This window comes from Neolamprologus brichardi, chromosome 20 (genome assembly GCF_056152115.1).
Source record: "Neolamprologus brichardi isolate AB-2024 chromosome 20, ASM5615211v1, whole genome shotgun sequence".
In the NCBI taxonomy this organism is placed as follows: domain Eukaryota; kingdom Metazoa; phylum Chordata; class Actinopteri; order Cichliformes; family Cichlidae; genus Neolamprologus; species Neolamprologus brichardi.
Genome location: NC_142123.1, coordinates 19153266 through 19174622, shown reverse-complemented (window position 1 = coordinate 19174622; position 21357 = coordinate 19153266). Strand labels below are relative to the sequence as shown.

Genomic DNA, 21357 nt, shown 5'->3' with positions numbered 1-21357 from the left:
ACTTGGCCTTCACGATCATACTGACCTTGGGAAACTGGTAGGTAATCTGAGGTTCGTAGGTACTGCTGTCCTTGGCCTTCTTGAGGCTGACCACCACCAGATACTCAAAGAAGTACTGACCACTGGCATAGCGGTGCTGTCTGGTTGTGTTCTCTGCTGCCTCCAGACCAGGTGGCTCTGTAAGCTCAGGCTCTTTGACTCCTATGTGAAGATAAAAAAGAAAACACAAACACATTTAGTGTGCTTGATCATGCATTTCCCAATAGTTCTTATTTGTATGACTACAACACACCAGTTAGAAATTGGAGAAGTTACAACATTAAAGACCATATATGATACACACAAACACACTAATGAGAGATATAAGAGAGAGAAATGCGAAAAACCAGCTACTGTTAGACAGAGCAGTTCCTTGAGACTATAAGAGTAGACTGGCGACCCTATTCAACCTATGACTCGATGCCTCACACATGGTACCTGGAATGTCTAGAACTACAGTCTAAAGAGTTTGGAAGAAAAGCGCCCTGACCTGGCTGAGGGGTTCAGGCCTGTACAGAAAAGCAGTGGGGACAGAGCAGCTCCTCCTTACTAAATCCTGCACTTCATGCAGAGTTGTGCTATTGAAGTTGGCCTGTAGTGTTGTTCGCCCCATCCCAGTCTGATGAAAGCTCTTAGATGATGTATAGTTCTAGTCATTCCAGGATTTATGTTTGTGACACAGAGTCATAAGCTTTCTTGTAGTTAATCTAGGTTGTGCACAGTTGGTCAGTCTGGTCTAAAAGTCTCAAGTGACTTTTCTATCTACCAGAAGTAGTTGATAAGTAAAATGCTTGACCTTGTCTTCAGCAGTCAGTTATATCAGTGGATACTGGATTTTCTCAGTGACAGTCCACAGACGGCAAGACTTGTACCCCACACCCCACTGGTTGTACTCATCTCAAATACGAATAAGGTGAGGTGCACAGTCTGAGGGGTGCTCCCATAACAACTTCTCCCTAAATCATCATTGCTTTGAAGTAGCAGAGATGGAGCGCTCTACTGGAAATAGGGAGAGAGTGCCTTGCTTTAACTTTCTGGGAGCTACCATTAGTGAAGACTTTAAATGGATAGTCAACTTTCCTGTTACTATTTAAAAAAAGGCACAAAAGAGACTTTAGTTCCTCATCACATTGAGGAAGGTCCACCTGAAGTCTTTCTACCACTGATCAGTCAAAAGCATCCTAACGTATTGTATAACTGTCTGTTTTAGGAACAGCTTAGCAGCTGACAGAGCAGCTCTCCAAACGATGATAAAAGCTGCTCAGGGCATCACTGGCCAAGCCCTGCCTCCTCTGGAGGAGATCCACCGATTCAGATTGAGCAACAGGGCTTGTGACATTGTGAAGGACATCACACTGTCACAATCTTTTCACCCAGCTCCCCTCTGACAAACAGTATAGCTTAGCAAATCCACGAACTGCCAGGTTCATGAGGAACAGTTTTTATCCAACAGCCATCACTAAACTGAACTCTGCCCATCACCCTGTGACACCAAAAATAACTCTCTCCATCAGTATAGATTTTTTAGACATTGTGATTCTGTTGTATGCGACACATACAATGACAATAAATGTATTGTATTCTACTGGCTGGTAGCTGAACTGGACTTACGCACTTCGAGGCGACTGTTGTTGTGATCTGGCGCCATATAAATCAAATTTAATTTAATTCATTTTTAATCATTGTCACTGTTTCCATCTTCTCAAACTTACATTGGAAAAAATAGAAGCTCCTTTCTATAACATTTTATTCACATCCTCACTTTGCAACTACTTTTAGTCCATCCATCTATTCGCTTCAGCTTTTCCTTTCAGGGTCGCGGGGGGCACCGGAGCTTATCCCAGCTGGGGTATGTCACACAGTGGAAATTTGTATCTATCTTTTATATTGGACCTGATTTTAGTGTTTACTTGTGAGTGTAGTTTTTATTTGCATGATTTTATGATGTTCCACTGTGGACCTGCTGGGTATGGGACAATTAGCTGATAGTGATCACCTGCTGAGGCATGGGTGTGTCCAGATGTGGCCTATCAGCTGTTTAAAGGACCTATTAAAAGGAAGCTAGGTGAGCACTGGGGGGAGAGAGGCCCCAGAAGGCCAGCATGGAAAAGAGGGACCTGCTGCCTGATCGTGGGGGTGTGATGACTCATTTGGAGACCGATCTGTCAGCATAACGTGGCGACCCAGTGCCGACAGCAGGAATGGCGCCAGCAGGGCACCTCTGCATGCATTTGTGAGTAGTGTCTCCACTGCTGTTCAAAAAAGGGAAATGCTAAATGGACTGGTTCTTTGGTTCTTATGTAGCGCTTTTCTACTCTGCTTCAGCACTCCAAGCACTTTAAACAACACGCTCCATTCACCCATTCATACAACACTTAAGTGCTTTCTATCTAAGATTTACACATACTGAACACATCAGGAAACAACTGGATTCAGTCTCTGGCTGCAGACTGAGGGAGCCAGAGGTTGAACCACCTGGCTGTAATGACAGTGTTCAGGCTCAAACATAAAACAGCTGCTCTGATGCTGAAAACCTTTAAATGTCTCATTTTTAAACAATAGCCTTGTATGTACAATTAATAATGGCTTTAAAATTATAATCATTCTATTATTAATTATTCAATTATACTTAAATATTATAATAAATATAGAAACATTTCACTGCCCTGATGTCCGGTGGAGACTGTACTGCACAATATTAAAATCTCTGCCCTTGATGCACTGGGTTATTTAACCAGTACTTCCTGTGTTGTCACAACAAATGCACGAGAGGAAACGAGATTTAACGTTGGCCAAAAAAGACCTAGCATCTGCAACAGAACACTGCTCACATCAGCTCAGCGGTGCACGTGAGGTCAACCACAACTACAGTCACACATTTGGAAACTGTGTTGACATCTGATCACGACGTGTCCAAATGTCCAGCAGCACCTTCAAAAATCCGTTTTCAACAGGATAATACTCACTGTCCCTTTTGCCTATGCGGAGGGAGGACCACATGGCACTAAACCTCTTGAGGGCCCCTTGTCGTCCGTCATCTTCGACTGATGGAATGGCACCTGGAGAAACCAGCAGCTGCTCAGTACTGAAAACATACGTCGGGGCTCACTTCCCCATACCTCCTCTGCTCGTTTAAAGCCTCATAAATCTCTGTCCTCTTTTCCAGCACTCTAGCTTATCAGATTTCTGTTCGGGTTAAGTCCATTAACACCATTATGCCTGAAATAAATGTGAATCTGTGACTAACATGTCCTATGAATAGACTATAAAACTCACAAGGCAGTTGTTTTAGTTGAGCATTCTTTAAGACTGACTTTCAGTTATGAAACCATTACTCGAGTACCCAAAGGAAAGATGATCTGCACTTACCATGCTTCTCAGAAACATCCGTGATGATGTTACCCTTGGGTTGTTCACCTAAACAACACAACAGAATACGTGAATGAAGATGTCCGAGTCAGCTTCTGTCTATGTTCTGTGCACATACACAAAAAAATGACAGCTACAGGTATTTGGTTTGTATTAATTAAAGTATAAGAATGCAGTGCACTACCTTACACTACAACAGTGAGACGTTAGAAACCAATGAGCTGGAATTGAGCCCTTTAGGCCCCACGCCTTAAGTCGCCCTGTGTAAATAACAAGCGTAGCTTTATGATTAGCAGCTACGATGTACTGCATAGGTGTCCAACTCTGGCCCGCCTAATTACATTTGGCCCGCGAAGCCATACCAAATTATTACTAGAGCTGGCCTACTGGTATTATACAGCTAATATATATATTGTTTAGTATTAAGCTTTGCTTGTTCCATATTAAGTTTTTCAGCAAAACTTGTTTGAGTCCATAAGAAGAGATTCATTCTTAAATCTGGAGGAAGATTTTTTTTTTCAATAAATATTAATGTTAGCCCACGACCTTGTTCCAGTTTTGAATTTTGGCCCACTGTGTATTTGAGTTTGACACCCCTGATGTACTGAGACAACAGCCCCTAACATGTTTCTGTTACCTAGCAACAAAGCTTTTGTTACATAGGTCCTCTTTATTAATCCCATGTTTATACTGCAGCACTGACAGTCTGCTGAATCATCTGTTTGTTTTACACTCTGAGGAAGGAATTTCCCCCAACTTGTGCTTCACATCATCTCAGAATCAAAAACACTGGAGAGCAAGCCTTTTTGGTAAATAGACAGCATCAACAACAATGTGTTAAATACCATTTAAACTGTACATCACTTAAGAACTTGGTGATAGGCTGGTTTCTATCACCAAGACAAACAAAGACAAAGCTCAGGTTTATCAGTTTATTTGTTTCAAAATCAGTATTAAGTATTAAAGAGGCAATCAAAGGCAGGGAAAGAAGTGCCTCAGACAACAAAATACATTTAAAAATATAGTTAAACAACATTTTGTCCTACAAACTTTGGAAGCTTATCTATCTCACATCCACAGCCAAATAAAAGTGAAAGTCAACTATACCAGTGTTATTTCTGTGGGGTTTTCTTTCTATATTAAATAGATCCATCACCAAGTAAACAGTTACCTTAAAATAAGTAAATCTTTGTGTCTAAAACACAAATAATCATTGCATGGAAGACAGTTAAAGTAACTCAGAGACATCAGCATCCGAACAAAGACTTAAATTAGTTCCCAGTGGGTTTGTAGTCAGTGGCTCTAAACACCAGTCTTTGTCGCTCCTAAGCTCCCATCTAGTGTTTTTAAGCTGCTAACACAAACATAGCAGGCTAGATACAACCCTGTTTCCATGCACAACTGGCAGACTAAAGACAAAGGCCAAAAAGAGAAGCCCTGGCTGCAGCAGGGTCACTTGCCTTGGGAGACCAGCACGAGTGATCGAGATGTGAACCTGCCAGCTGGTCAAAAAATAGAAAAGTAGACAGACTTTCTACTGGCTCATCTATGAAACCATGAAAGTATCACTTCCTCTAAATAGATGGTGTTCACTGAAGGGTCCCTGAGCTCAGATAAACAGAGTGAATTTGGCTCTTTTCTAATCACACTAACCACTCACAGTAATTCAAACCACTGTTTGACCATACAGTGAAACTGTGTTTTGTCCCGTAAACTTAAAGTTATCCAAGTTTATCTACCTCACATCCACAGCCAACAATTAGAATAGTATCTGGAAAAAACTCACATGCACAAGGCGATCATGTAAACTACCAACTGAAAACCCCAGCCAATCAGAGTGTTCAAGCCCTGAACCATTTCTGTCAGTCAAAACCACTACATCACATAAAGTTTGGGGGGGGACAGCTCTCAGCAGGGAGCAGGTGCTTCAAGAGTCAAGTTGCCAGCTGAACTCAAGACTTCAGGAAGTAACTAGTTTCTATCTTAAGCAAAAAAAAAAAAAAAAGTAAAAGTAAAGTTAAAATTAATACAAATCCATTATAATTCCCATTCTCTCACACACACACATTATTATTATTATTATTATTATTATTACATGCCAACTTTAAGCCAATTGCACAAGTCACCATGAACTGTGGGAGCTATAAAGGAGACGCCTGTCCCCTCTGCTGCTCTGCGTAGGCCTGGACCCCCTCAGCCAGATCATCAACAAGACTGGCTACGGATATTCACTTATTCACTACAGTATGAAGCACTATCACTATACTAAGTGACAGCAACATCGGGAGGGACACAAGAAGCTTGAAAGATGCGGAGGGTGATGGTAACAGTGGTCACCATGGTAATCGGAGCACTCGGGCCAGGAACAACATCCTAGACCTCTGTCCAGAAGAGTGCAGTCCACTGTGCAGGACCCTCAAGCTCCCAGGCTCTGCATATATGTATACCCAATTTTATTATCTCTAGGCAGTCTTTATCTGAGCTTGAAGGACAGATATATATGGATGGATAGGTAGGTATACACATCTATCGATCGATCGATCGATCGATCGATCGATCAATAGATAGATATACACATAATAAGATATACACATAATACAATTAAATAATCACTTTGAAAACATATCACATCATATCAGGAGGCTAAAGTATACGCTGACTGTGTGGTTGGTGGAAAAACAGAAACAAACAAAAACAAACCAAAGACAGTTTCTAGGTTAGATTCAATCGATCCGTCTGAGCTGAACTCTGTTAAACCAAAGGTCACTTTGAACACCGCAGCTCTTCTAAATCATTTTGAGCTAACTCGTTTGTGGTTGTCACGCCACTCTTTGCTGCATGTACATGTTGAGCGACCACACTCCACACACAGACAAATTGCAGCCAGAGCAGATTAAATAAGCAGCTGCAGGACACAGTCCAGGTTTCACTTCAGTCTGGCCAAGTCCCTGACAATGTTTACTGAGTTTGCAGTACACAACTTTGGCGTTTGCGATCTGTTGTCCTGTGTAAACACCAGTGGCAGTGCCTTCCTACTCAGTAACTTGCAGAACTGTGCTGAATGAGCCCTGGGGACAAAAACACGTCTCAGGTTGTGTTTTAGTGTCAGTTTGACTCTTTCTTGACCCTACACACTGCTGCGTTTTTGAGCTACTTCTTTTCAGCTCTGATGTGATGTGGGTGTAAAAAAAACAGCCCTCCCTCAGGCCCACATAGTCTTAAACATGTTATAACAAGATGCTGTCAAGTCAAAGGAGGTAATTAAAGCAAGACTAACTAAAGCTGCCTGATATCCTGTTTCCATGTTCTTGTTCATTCCTGCAACCTTTATATTACAAATCTGCCAATTTATCTGTTTACCCAATGGAAAGTTTTATCCATGATATAGACTGTTTTCCTTCATAAGCACCATGTGTTTTCCACCTAAGCCTGCGCTGAAAAGGTGCTCTTCCAGCAGCTAATGCAGCTAAAAGCAGTCTTTCAAACTGACTGTCATTTCACCTCCTGAGGCTACAAGGCAATCTACAGCAACATCCACAACATGCGCACAGTAGATGAACTAAAACAGATGTGAGGGCAAGCTTACAGACCATCACAGTTCAAGGTGACCACAAGCTAAATGATCATATGTGCACCTGACACAGCCCCAAACAACATTTTAGGCTCATACCATGAACACAGCATCACGACAAACTCAACAAGTTTCATGTCACAGACTGTAAACACATCACCGAGGTCAAGTATTTAAGTCGTAACCTCCACGCTGCACATGTCAGCTGTAAATGAACAGCAGAGGTTTCCCTACAATGAAGTGAAAAAACACCGATACACACATGGGCGCAACCTGTTCGAGATAAGTTACTTCAGCAAGTTTCGGCAGGTACCGTGTTTGTCGAGAAACTACACCGCTCAGTAACAACAATCATGATAATAACTGTAAGTGTGTCTAACTTAGGTGGACTCGGGTTATCCAGCAGTAAGACTTCTCTAATATCCAGTACTCACTCCATCTGTTTTTGGGGTTCGTCAGTCGGGTTCCTTTCCGTCTCTTCTTCACAGTCTCACTCATCGCTGCCGCTCTACTGTCGGGGGTTCCTATCAGCACACTCAGTAACAGCACGGCAGTATTTTACCATCGTCATCCCGCTGCATGCTACACACATAGCATTTTAACCTCGCGCTCAACTACTGTGTACGCTGAAGTAGGTTACCGCTGTAGGTGCTGCGTTCGCGTTATGTGGGACAAACGAAGTGTTGCGTATTTCGTTCGGTTCTTCGCGGTTTTATTGTCCCACTCTTGAGGACCTGATTTGCTTCTATAAACTACTGAGCCAATAATAAAGAGCCAACAAAAATACCATAAAATAAGTAGAAAGTTAATGAGCGGATGTTGGAGTCATGTTGTCGCAACAAACCCGATATTCACGAACGCAGCACTAGAGCCCTCAAAGATTGCTTCATTTAGTTGTTTTTCGACGGAAGCGGTTAGCTCTTCCAGCTGTATGCAGCAAGCAGGCGGTGACTTGAAACAGCAGCGTGCCAACTCAAACTCACAAAGCACAGTCGGGCCTCCTTAATTGGTTTTCTGTCAGAGACATGATGACACTGGATGACACCTCTGAGAAATACTGTTTGTTAGTGAGGGCGCCTACGGGAATTAGTGATCAGGTCAGCTACAATAAAATGGGAAAACTGGGATGTTGTGAAACACAAAATATAAATGTTTTAATCACAGGGAATGTTATCTTCTGACTGTAATCATTTAGCTTCATGCCAATATGTCGTGTATGAACTATCGTATTTGTCTGAAGGATTGTGTAGTCTGTGTAATAGCGATGCAACCGTAAATATAAACATTCGTACGCTTCGTTATATTTAATATTGCTGTAGGCATAAGGATAAATTATGTTACAGGCTCCTGGGACGAGTTCAAGCTGGAAATAATGTACATCAACAAATGAGAAACTTTAGGACATGTTTACTCAATTACCTGTCATATTCAAAAAGACGTGATTTTAAAAGTTAAAATAAATTGATATTCAGTAAACTTTCACATATTAGTTTGATCTGGTTTACGATGGTTTACTTATCTACAAATGCCCTGTCATGCAAAGAAGAAGCCCGGTGTGAATGCGCCGTCTCCTCTGGGCTGAAGTAGAAAACTCTTCTGACTACAGGCGAAATTTTGCTGTTTGTATTAAAGAGGAAAGAGACCACCCGGCTCGTTCTCAGGGCTCACTTAAAAAACCTGCATCTCTGGTGTGGGTATGCATCAGTGCATCAGTGACTGTAGAATTTTCCACTGAAAGATATATACATGTTTCAGAGCAACCTATGCTCCCATTCAGTTTGTCTGTTTGAAGGAACGGCTGGCAGATTTCAGCAAGATAATGCTAAACTGCACACTGTATCTCTCACAGCAGCACGGCTTCATAATTTTTAATGCACAGGTACAATACACAATCTTCACTTTTCTAATTATTCTAAATATTCTTTACTATTTAAACATCTTTCAGTAACCTGCTCTGCTCTGTTTGCACACTACAACCTGGGTTTGCCACTTATCTGCACTCTAATTTTAATAACTGTACAGTACTCTGCTTTGGTAACTATTGTCCACGATGTAAATATGTAAAAACTGTGTTTCTGTTCTGTGTCCTGTTCTGTTTGTATATGTGTGTGGGGGTTTTTTTTTGTTTTGTTTTGTTTTTGCTGCTGATACAACCAAATTTCCCCTTGTGGGACAATTAAAGGATTATTCTATTCTATTCTTCACTTGGTTTAGATTTACATTTTACAGTGTCGCAACATGAGCTTTGTATTTATTTTAATCTAATCTGACACTCTGTTTGGTTCCAATTAGCTTTTAAGCATTGTCCACAAATTTTCACTAGTGTTAAAGTCACAGCTATGGAAAGATTTCCAAAAGCTTAACATTCATCTGCCAGTCAGCAATTGCCAGCCGCCTCCCTCCTTAGGGACTCCATCTGTATGGCCTCCTGAAGACCTCTGTCTTCTCAGTCACCACCAGCCTGTTAGCCAGAGGGTTTGTCTTTTATTCTGTCATCACCAGCCTGAGCACCTAAGGAGTCCTATCACTTCCACAAAAGTAGTCCTCCTTGGGCTTTCCTCCATTTATGGTTTTCTAAGGGGTCCTATTCCTTTTGCTGATGCCAGCCTCCAACCAAACCACTGGAGGTCTTTTTCATCTACACCAGTTGGCCATCTGTGCGGCCCAACACCTCCTCCATTGGGCTCCTGGCCGACCCCTCGAGCTGCTCAACTCTTGTCATGGATTATCTAGCCATCACCTGAACTCTTTCTGTCCCTTGGTTTTGTATACGTCTGTCACCTGTTTTTCATTTTGTGTTTTGGTTTTAGTTTTGGTCATTTGACTTTCTCCATTAGTTTCAGCAGTGCTGGCAGGTTTCCCCTCTCCCCGTGTTGTCTCCTCTTCTTTGTGATGTCCGTCCTCGAGGTTGTTTGTTTTCCCACCCTGGTGTTGACCTGCATTTGTCTTGGACTTTTTGTAACTTTGTGAATAATCAGCATTAAAACTACATTTCTATCATTTACACCTGGTTTCCTGAGTTCTGCATTTATGCTCACCACACAGCCATTTCCTGACAGTGTCCTCCTTAGAGGGAGTGGATTTGTTGAAAATAGGTCAACCTTGTTTTATGATGATTCATGAAACAAGACCTTTCACATTGTTTTCACATTTTTTTTTAAATGACTTTCATTTTCATTCTGTATCCAAAAGCTTTTTGGTTTCAGTCTTAGATTCAAACCACCAGTATTTGTGTTATTTGTCTAACTGTGTCTGAACACATCTGGAGAGAAATGCTGACAACACAGCTGCAGTACTTTTAGGGATTGTCTTTATCCACAAGAATTACAACCAAAAGTAACAAGCAAGGCCATTTTTATATACTTTTTAAAGTCCAGGTTGTTTAAAGACAATGTTTGAGTGCCACGAGTTTACATTACTGACTCTGCATATTAATGGGGAACTTCTTAGATCAAAATTCCCAAATAAATTGGCTATTTAGGAATACTGCTCACCTTTGTCGGTGAGCAGTATGTTTGGGCTCAGTCATACCTAGCTAAATTTCATCAACAAGAATGACGAGTACCAGAAGCAGTCATGCATGCTCAGTCAACTAAGCATGGGGGAATCATGTGACTACATGATCTCATCTAGTCACATGACTACATGACTCCATATTTCACACATGAACTGGAAGTATTTGGGTTGCTGCTATGTCCCTTCTTTCCCCACCTTTGGCTTTCTTGGTAAAGATTTTGGTGTTTCTTCACACCTGCATGTTTACCTTGCTTCAGTGTGAGCAATGACACTTCATCTAAAATTCCCTATTTACTGTGTGTGAATAAAATTTTGTATTGTAGAAGTAGTTTAAAGTGTAAATAAAAAATTGCCACACACTGCATCTGCAGACGACTCTTTAAGTCAGCTGGTAGTAAGTGAAGGAGGTTATTGTGGAGTGTGATAAACCGCTGATGGTGATTAGCCAGTTCTGGGCACATGAAGATGCACAGGCTCTTCCTGTGCATTTGCTGAAATATCCATGGGAACATTACTGAACACAGAGCTGCCCCAGTGTGTCCATCACAGTGTGAACATTAGATAGAACTTGTAATAGAAGGAGCTTTGCATGTTTGAGTAGAAAGGTGTTATATTAGTACCAGTCCACATTAGCATTCACGTTAAACACATACCTGTCTTTATCATGTGTTTCTCACCACCTGAGAGCTGTGAGTCCCCATCGTCACCTGGAACCGATTCTGGGATTGGAAACGAGTTTGGAGATTATTATTCATTACAAAACATAAAATCACTCAATCAACCCTGACTCAGTTTCATTATTTACAATGTAATTTCTTGGTACTATCCTATGGATGCTGCAGTTTGATTTGGACTTGGTTTCTCATCTCGGGCTGACTGAACGTCCTCCTGTTTTTTCTTTTTCATCTAATCTTTTTTAACATCAGCATTGATTCTGGTTTTCCCCTCATGAGTGAATGTCTGAGGGGAAATGTCACTTTTATGTAGTTGGACCTAAAACACTCTTATTGAAGTTTTTACAGTCACCTTTTTTTGTTTGTTTTTGCCTTAAGGGCGCATGCTTCTCTTTTACAGCATTGTCACTGCTTCACCTCCAGGTAAAGGTGTTTCCTTGTTTAGAGAAATGTGACTGTTCTTATATGCAGGTGGTATGCCACTTGGTTTATTTAACTCTGATTTACTAACACAGGTATGATGGGCAGGTGTGATAGATTCTTCCTTAGCCTCCCCTCGTGTGACTGAACTGCCACTGCCAGAAGGTAAACCCGTGTAAATCTTTATTTGTGAGTTACACTGCTCTTGCTAGAATGCTGGTGATTGTTTAAATGAACAATATTCATCTTTGTTTGTTTATACACTTCTAAATTGTACACTTTGCCCAGTTTAGTGATGTAAGTATGTTGGCTGAGAGACACTGTTTGTTCACTGTGGGCCCCTCAGGCTGCGGCCTATCAGTAACACTAACTCCGATGTACACAACAACAGATGGCAACAGATTAGTGATATTACTGATTTATTACAGTTAATTGGTACATTATCAAACATGGATTGATTTAATTGTCAACTTGAAAGGGCTCAGAAAACACTGTTTTCTTTTAGTGCTGTGACGCTGTAAATATAAGGCTTTATTTATGAGAATATCTGTGCCTGTGTTTGCATGGAGCTGCATGATGGTAGTCAGACTAACACAACAGGTTTCTGACCTTTTCTTGATGACTCTCGCGTCGATGAAAAAGACCTGAGGCCCCTTCGCCATGTAAATCCACCGTCTTCACTGTTGATCCTTTCTGGAGGCACAATACAAACCGACTCAATGAAAAAGTTATTACTAAGCTGAACAGAACATTCTTGATTACATGAACACATCTATGAATTTGTATCATCACTGTCTTACTTTTGATTCGGAGAGACGAGAAACCAAAGCTCCTCCTTGTGTTTGGAGACAGTTGCTGCTCCAACTTCTATAAAAAAGAATCAAATGACAACTAAGAAGAAACGACATTTTTGTAAATGTTCAGTACATTCACATTAATGCAGGAGCTGTCAGTGATGACCTGTAATAGTGCAGTAACAGAAGTCAACATGTAATAAGTTTGCGGTGTGTTGCTGAAACATCTTCAGTACGCTCTTGAGGAATGAGGTTTGTGGCACTTTTGTCTTCCTGTAAGTCCTCTGCAGACATCTGTGTATACGTAAGTGCACAACATGTCACTTTGGGGTCATCTAACTAATGAATGTATTTCTCATGTTTTAGTTACAATGACTACTGTAGAGGGAGAGGATGACACACATGCACACAGCTATCTGTGTTTGGCAATCTTTGTGAGATATTTGCTGCCATTGTTAAGTATAAGTCTAACAGCTCAGTGCCAAACTCATTCCTTACCAAGACTTTATTTTAACCTGAAGCAAATCTCGACACTCAAACAAGACTTTTAAGGGGTGTAAAAAAATTAAAAAAACTTCCAACTCTTATATTTCAAACACTATTATTATTGAAAACAAAGATATTTAGATATATTTATAAATAAATTGCCTCACTCTAGAGCAGTGGTTCTTAACCTTGTTAGAGGTACCGAACCCCACCAATTTCATATGCGCAGTCACTGAACCCCTCTTTAGTGAAAAATAAAATATGATTTTTTTTCAAATTCAGATATGTTTTTTACTGGTGCACAAAATGAGCCGTGCATTTCACGGCGGAGGCTCTGCCGAACCCCTGAGACCAACTCACCAAACCCCTAGGGTTTGATTGAACCCAGGTTTGCTCTAGAGCAGTGGTTCTTAACCTTGTTGGAGGTACCGAACCCCACCTGTTTCATATGCACATTTACTGAACCCCTCTCTAGTGAAAAATAAAATGTGATTTTTTTCAAATTCAAGACACATATATGTTTTTTACTGGTACACAAAATGAGCCGTGCATGTCACGGCGGAGGCTCTGCCAAACCCCCCAGACCGACTCACCGAACCTCTAGGGTTCAATCAAACCCAGGTTAAGAACCACTGCTCTAGAGAAAGCTGCAACCTGCAATCAGCCATTCTGCATTGCTTTTTACTTTTTATTTTGCAAGCACTGAAACTCTGGGTGTATGTGTTTGTTTTGTTTCTGTGTGTAGATGACTGTTTTAAACTGCAGATTAGGGGTGGGTTTTGGTTATGGATTTATCGATTAAAATCGATTCTAGCTTGGATAACGTGATATCGTTTCATTAAAATCTTGAATTGATTTTTAAGTATAAATTTATTTTGCCTGAAATGCCAGAATCTCAGGTTAAACCTCACGAAATTTCAACAACCACCAAACAGCTAAAACAGTAAATGAGAGCAGGTACACAAAGATGTAAAAGCACGGACCCCAAGAAACATCAGAGTCAGTGAGATGTTGCCTTTCTCACCCGACAGCACGGGCACGGTCGGGGCTGAAAGCCGACAGCTCACTGATTCTGATGTTTCAGCGGGTCCATGCTTTGTGTTTGCGCCCTTTCTGAAACTGCAGGTTTTTATCTCGCTCCAAAGAATATTGACTGAACCAGCAGCAAAAGAAGATCCAAACTATGGATCACAATTCACTTCACATAAACATTGTCATGAATTTCCTCTAACTTTTGCTGTTTTGCTTCCACCACGATTAAATCACACTTCCTGCACAGCTCTCTCTCTGTGTACTTCAAGAACAGTTTTCCATCTCAAATCTCTGTTTTCTGCATTATTCGCTGCTTATTATGCACAGGTCTACCGTTGTTTACAGCGCTGTCGGCTGCTGTCTTCTTTTTTTTTTTTTATAACTTAAATGACCTTGGACAAGAAAGACTAATTTCTGCTGTTCAGTACTGAAGAAATTTAAACTTTTTAAAATTATGTAAAATTGCAGAATATGTTTAAGGTTACCTGCTATAAAAAACCAGGCCAGGAAAATCTCCTTCATGTTTTTCTGTCTTTTATCCTCAGTTACTTTGACACAAAGGCCTCTGCTGTGATACTCACACTTTTGATAAAGTCTCACAAGTGTCAGCTTTCTTTTTATAGATATAAAAATATGGGAATGTACTGATACATGATCAGAATTATAATATTTCTGACTGTCTGAGGCAAAATTTCCCCAAATTGAATCGAATCGAATCGAATCGAATCGAATCGAATCGAATCGTGGATCGAATCGATTCAGGACCTTGTGATCGTCACTAGAATCGAATCAATCAATTCGATTTGAATTGATTCTAGAAATCAGTGATGATACCCGGCCCTACTACAGATCCTGAATCCCAGTTGTTGATGAGTTTTTCTGACTGTCAACTGAACTGTGCATACTCAGCTGCACATACTGCATGAACATTATTGGTCCTGCATGGAAAGACAGCCACTATTTATAACAGAGCAAAATGACAGGACATGATTAGGCCCTATGGGAAAACTCCCCGGCAATATAAACCACATGTGAAGAAAAGGAATGCATCGCAGTATGATCAGTGGAGCATGGTGGAAAATATTTGAAAAATTAGGTTGCAGCAGTAAAACACAGGTGTTTTTCTTCTTTTGCCAGTAGTCGAAATGATCCCTTATTAAGCTCTACAGCAGAATGTCCAGGAAGGCTGTTCAGACTGGGGGTGATACACAAAGGCAATCAGTGCTTATTTATTATGAATAATTAGAGCTAATGCATAAAGGTGGAAATACAAGTTGGAATTTGGCTTTTTAAAAACAGCTTCTGAATCAAATTGTCACATTTAGCTGACTCACTAATCCTCTTCAGTATAAATATGTGCAATTAATCCAAACATGGTCTCCTCTTTATTTTATTACTTTATGTAGGAGGCAGTAAAGGTCTGTTCAAAGTCTAGAACAAGTCCTGCTAACATCTGTAAAGCTAGCAATTACCTTTATCTTTACAATCTATTTTGTTTGATATGTACACAAGCTCCAGCATAAATGTCTATATCTCTCTTTCTCCAGTGTTAGTTTCACATCTGTTTCTCTTTGGCTTTTTACGTTTAAAGTTCAATTTAAAAGCCTTACAGTTTCGAATGATCGGGTCCTTTCATATCTAGTTCTCATGGCACCATATTATCCTGACAGAACACTTTACTGTGAGAGTGAAGGTGCACATGTGGGTTCATGAGTGTCCAATATGGCAGGCTTTCAACTATCAGCCCAACGTGTCAATGCACACATCAAGCAAATATCTCTAAAATGAGAAATATCCTGTCTCAGAGTGACGCTGAAAAGCTAGTTCATGCATTTATTACTTCCAGGCTGGACTACTGTAATTCATTATTATCAGGAAGTCCTAAAAACTCACTGAAAAGCCTTCAGCTAATCCAAAATGCTGCAGCAAGAGTACTGACAGGGACTAGAAAGAGAGAGCAGATTTCTCCTGTTTTGGCTTCCCTTCATTGGCTTCCTGTTAAATCCAGAATTCAAAATCCTGCTCCTCACATACATAGTCTTAAATAATCAGGCCCTATTTTATCTTAATTACCTCACAGTACTGTATCACCCTGTGAGAGCTTATGGCTCTTAGAGGCAGAGCCTTCAGCGTTTAGCTCTTCTGGGGAATTGGTTCCTAGTTTGCATTTGGGAAACAGACACAATCTCTGCTTTAAAAATGATTAAATGTTTTTTTATGAATATATAACATCTGCAAGGTATTGTGTGGTAATTTCACAGATAGTGTATTTTATTTGACCAAAATTGCTAAAAAAAATGATAGAAAAAAATAGAAATGTATAATTTATATTACTCTTAAGATATCCACAAACTGGATGACTGTGAAAAATAAATGCCTGTGAAATTACAGGCTTACTTCATTCAAAATATAATCAGTATTAGTTTATATTACTTTATTTACTTTAATTACTTAGTTTTTGTACTATAAAAATATTAGTAAGAAGGCAAAGGGTTAAATTACAAAGCTTCCTACAACCAATTTTACATTTGTGCAGGGCGGGCACTTAACACTGTTTTTATCAGCAGTTATCTTTCAAATCAGCACAGACACACATTGCACATTATTCTACAAGGATACACTGTGGAATTTCCAACCTTTTGAAAGAGAAGCTGAAGACTTTTGTTCAATAACAGCAACAAGAGAAAATTCAGGGGAGGAAAACTTTATAGTTTCTACCAGGTGAAGAATGAGAAAGGGACCAGACTAAGCAGTGATATAAGCATCACGGACACTCGAACACTATAAAGTTCTTGCAAAAACACCAACAATTATTTTGAGGGAGGACGAAGACCACTCACAGTGTGCAGCAGGTACAACGGTACATGTTGCATCTGTAACCAACTGTAACACACTCAAGCTAAATAGCAATATCATGCTAACATAACACAGTGTCTTTACGCCAGCTTGGCACCAAATCGCTGTGACCCGTCATATTACACAAATTTAACAAAGGAGTCAACTAACTTTTATTAAACTGTTGAACCAACTCATCCCTCTCATGAAATTAAGATCAGAGTGGGCTCGTTGTTTTTCAGCCACCTGTACAGCACCAATAGTAATAATTAGGCTAACAGAATTAAAAGTAGCAGCATAGGAAGTGTCCTAATTGTGTTCGATTTTTTTTTCTTTTAGATGTTTTTAAGGAGAAATATAGCAAAGTGAACCGTGTTGTTGTTGTATTACTGTAGTACTATGGTACTATAAGTGTAGCTAGTGTTTTATTAAGCTCTATTACGGCTCTAACTCTTAAGCTCAATATTCAAATCCATCAGTATGTACATCTATAATTAACAGTATATTGTTTACAATTACATTTTATGGATATTTAAAAAATAGTAAATCCATTATGTTTATGTCTGACTATACATAAAAACCATTATACAGTTGGTACAATAAACGGTAATGAACATTAGATACTAGTTTAATAAAAGTATTTTTACTATTTTTTTATTTTAGTTTCATAGGCGCTGTATCATATTATTACAATCACTATGAAATAAACAACATGAATGACATAATAAGCCCCACTAAAGAGGACCTTTAAGTGATTTTAATATGCCTGAGTAATTGTACCAGAACAGTGTTCGACCACATTATTGGATCATTTCATTGTTTTAACACATCTAAGTACATTTTATTTTATAAATACAGAAACTTGTATTTTTCCATGATGGAAAATTCTCGTTATTTAACTGTACTTTTATGGTGCATCAGCTGATGAAATATTACAGGTTTTTTACTATTTTTTTTACAGTGTTTCTCAATAACCATGTCTTGACTCTTAACATCATGCATGTAAAATTGAGACTGTTTGGCCTCCCAGTGTATGTATACAAAACACTGTAACAACAAACTCTGCTAACACCCTTATTATGCCACTAAACATGTGACTTTAAAGAACACATAGAAGCTTTGAATAAACACACCTGATCCAGCCCTAACTATATACTAGCCTAGTCGTAAAGGGAGAGAGGGTGTCTGTCTCCCCAGTCCAAACTGGAAGCTGGCCCCATGGAATAAGGGACTGAAGGCTCTGCCTCCCTTTCTCCTGTTACGTACACTAGGAGCCACAGCAAACCCGCCGTCTGAGAGCCACGGGTTCTCAGGGGTGATGCGGTGCTATAAGATTATTACGATAACATGGGTCTGATTAGTGAAGACCCATGTCTGATCATTTCTTAATAACAAGTAATGAGCACGTCACTAATTTTCTGAGTATATGCAAAGAAATCTGACCATAAATTATATGTAATAATCACAAATGATTTTAAGTTAAATTTGTCCTCAAGAAACAAACTGTGAAAAAAAATGAAGTTGACATTAAGGCGTAATGAGCTGGTTGTAAACATGTAAGACTCCATTCAGTCCCCACGAGAAGGCGGCAGCAGGGAGAATCTCAGGGTTTGACTCAGGAACTGAAGCTGTATGACGACTGTTGTACATATTTCAGGATGTCGGTGTGGCAGTTTGAGCTCCAGCTGATCTGGCTGTCTGGGGTATTTTTCAGTGATTTGAGTTAAGAGCGCACTTGTTGCCAAAAGCAGTGATTTAATTGGTCAGATCTGTATATTTGCATCAGCAGAATCTGATAAAACTAAGATTAGTTAAAAAATAAATAAATAAATAAAATAAGTAAATAAAGTATTTATATATATTATATATTTGCACAGATTTTATACAGCCACCGTAGCCAGGCTGATAAGTATTAGTCAATCATTGTGAAGATCTGCTTATCTCCACAATATTTTATAGAAATATTTCATAAGAGATTAGAACACGCCCGGGTGGTAAACTTTGAATTATAACTATGTAACTTGGTGCAGCATGGTGGCCCTGTTTGCCTCACAGCAGGAAGGTCCTGGGCACAAATCCACTATGTGCCTGTGTGGGTTCTCTCTGGGTATAATGGCTTCCTCTCACAGTCCAAAGACATGCACTTAGTTTGTTAATAGTAGGTTAACTGGTGATATTAAATAGGTGTGAATGATTGTCAGTCTGTGTTGGCCCTGCAACAGGTTGGTGACCTGTCCAAGGTGTGCCTTGCCTCTTCCCTTGGACCTGAACCTTTTTAGTAAAGTATGGCTGTTGAAAATCTCTACCACAACAAGGTAGTAAAATATATGCACTGAGTACATGTACTTTAATGTATAACAGCTCCGTTTTTTCAGACACTAACCACCATTTAATACATAAACATTAAACAGGAAGTGGCAGAAATAAGGGTTAATAAGTTCTCCAGGTTGCACCTGTTGTGATACTGCAGGTTGTTACAACACAAAGTCATCAAAGGTGGTTTTTAGTCAGTGATAGGACAATGTAAGCAGCGTAAAAGTCAAACCTTTAACATTATTGCTGTACCAAGCAGCTTTATAGTAAAAAGCACACTCAGTCAAAAACCTTGCAGGCGACTGGTGTGTTATTGTGATGTAATTCATGATTACATGCAGCGAAAGTTGTCAAGGTCAAGATTTGATTTATTTATTTAAACCTTATATATCACCCGTCTTTTCCTCCATCCGGAAACAGACTACATTTAGTCTTGTGCAAAATTAGTCTGAAAATGTCGGGTTAATCAAAAACAGCCACACAAGTGTTGCAGTCCTTGAACTTTAGACACAAAGACGTAATGAAAGTAACAAACTCACCACCTGTGTTTGCTGGGATATCTCGTCCATTTTTCCTGATTTATCCACTGCTAATATTAGGTCTCTGACATACGTTTTATTTTATTTCTTCCCCGGTAAACAAGAAAATGCTCCTCTTGACAGCATATGTGTCAAACAGTAATGAAACAGCAAGTGCACATGCATGAGGAAGTGCAGCTGTTGAAACGTGTGGTTGACGGACTTCACTCTCAGACTGGGATTTCCTCTTTCAGTGTTAAACCACGGTACAGTGACGCAGACAGCACAATGCTGTTGTGTGCCATGCAGTCAAACCTGTTCTTTAGCTGTATAACTGGTTAAGCATTGTATTTCTTGGAACATTTATTTTAAGAGCGTGTATAGACCTGCCAGGGTTGTAATCTAATACTGCACAATCTGTTGGCGAGCTTTACGGGCCTGGTGAATGTTGTTTGTTGTAAAAAGTGCTTTGACTTCTCTGAATGAGCCGAAAAGTGCAACAGGAATTTTACTTGTACGGCACATGTCATTATGTTCAAATCGAGGTAACTTAAGGCAGCTTCAAACAAACTTGGATCTAATTCTAGGACTAGGTGGGACTAAATGTACAGGGTTCAAACCACAGAGCTTTGTGAACTTATACAAAGATTTGAAAGGCATTTCTTAATGCATTGGAGGCAAAAGAAGAGAACTCAGTGCTGAGGTAACATGGTCACATTTCTGTGAACCTGTAAGCACTCTGGCTGGTGCTGATGATGAGTCCTGCAAAAACTGCATTTTCTGTCCCTCGTTTTCTGTGGATGTAAAGATCAAGTGCAATTTGAGATTTATTGATATTAGCAAAATATTCTAAAATGAATTTCTCAAAATGCACTATGGTGATAAAAGCATTTGCTCATCTGCCTTCACATGCGTATGAATTTGAACGATATCCTGTTCTTAATCTGCAGGGTTTAATAAGATTTTGTTCCAAGCTTTGCAGATATAACAACTCCAGCTGTTCTGCAAAGGCTTTCCACAATGTTCAGGAGAATTTCTGACCATTATGCCAGAAGCGCATTTGTGTCATCAGACACTGATGTTGGATGAGAAGGCCTGGCTCGCAGTCTCGTCCCCATCGTGTTCTACGGGATTGAGGCTGTGCAGCTCCGTCAGTTCTTCCACACTAATCTCACTCATTCATGTTGTTATGGACAGCTTTGTGGACTGATGCGTAGTTATGCTGGAGCAGGAAGGGGCCAACCCAAAATTATTCCCACTAAAAAAGTTTGTAAAAAAAAAATGTAACAAAGTCTTGGTTTGTGTTTTAACTTCCTCTCCTCCCATATCATTGCTTATGTGGCATCTAAATGGTGACAGCAGCGGCTTCCTTCCTTAACGGCAGGTGTAAATACAAGTGACTGTGAAATGAGGTTGTGGTGGCGAGCAACCGTTGTGGCGGGATTTCCTTTCACTGCAAATTCACTGACGATACTGAAAAACATCGTCACACCATAAGTCCCCCTCTACCAAACTTGACAGTTGGCACAGTGCAGTCAGACACGTTCTGTTCTCCTGGCAGCCACCAAACCCACACTGGATTCGTCAGTCCAGAGAACCATGGCTCGAGAATCCAATGGCGGTGACATAAGCACAGGATGCAATGGCTGCAGCTGAAAGTGACTTCTATCAGGTGTCTGTCCTAAACATGTTTGCTGAGGGCTTTTTTGGTGCATCAATACAAAATTACAAGTTCTGCATAAAGTGACTTGTGCTGCTGTTAAGCCATTAATAATTGAAAAAACTTTGGC

At 40.0% G+C, this 21357-nt stretch overlaps 1 protein-coding gene across 4 annotated transcripts in view; it reads right to left on the bottom strand.

Annotated features, from left to right (window-relative positions):
- dennd2da (DENN/MADD domain containing 2Da) overlaps positions 1 to 19772 on the bottom strand; it is a 32929-nt gene extending 13157 nt beyond the window's left edge. The window contains exons 1-7 of one of the 4 annotated variants that reach the window (XM_035913637.2): positions 19589 to 19772; positions 12390 to 12456; positions 12199 to 12282; positions 11149 to 11214; positions 3409 to 3456; positions 3006 to 3098; positions 26 to 201 (exon numbers count right to left, since the gene is read on the bottom strand). In XM_035913637.2, coding sequence (XP_035769530.2) covers positions 26 to 201; positions 3006 to 3098; positions 3409 to 3456; positions 11149 to 11214; positions 12199 to 12282; positions 12390 to 12456; positions 19589 to 19618 — 564 coding nt within the window. In that variant the 5' untranslated portion in view covers positions 19619 to 19772. Of the gene's footprint in view, positions 1 to 25; positions 202 to 3005; positions 3099 to 3408; positions 3457 to 7413; positions 7749 to 11148; positions 11215 to 12198; positions 12283 to 12389; positions 12457 to 12549; positions 12623 to 19588 lie in introns of those variants that run through there. The other 3 variants (XM_035913639.2, XM_035913638.2, XM_006804270.3) reach the window with 3 other exon arrangements.
- Positions 19773 to 21357: the final 1585 nt, after the last annotated feature.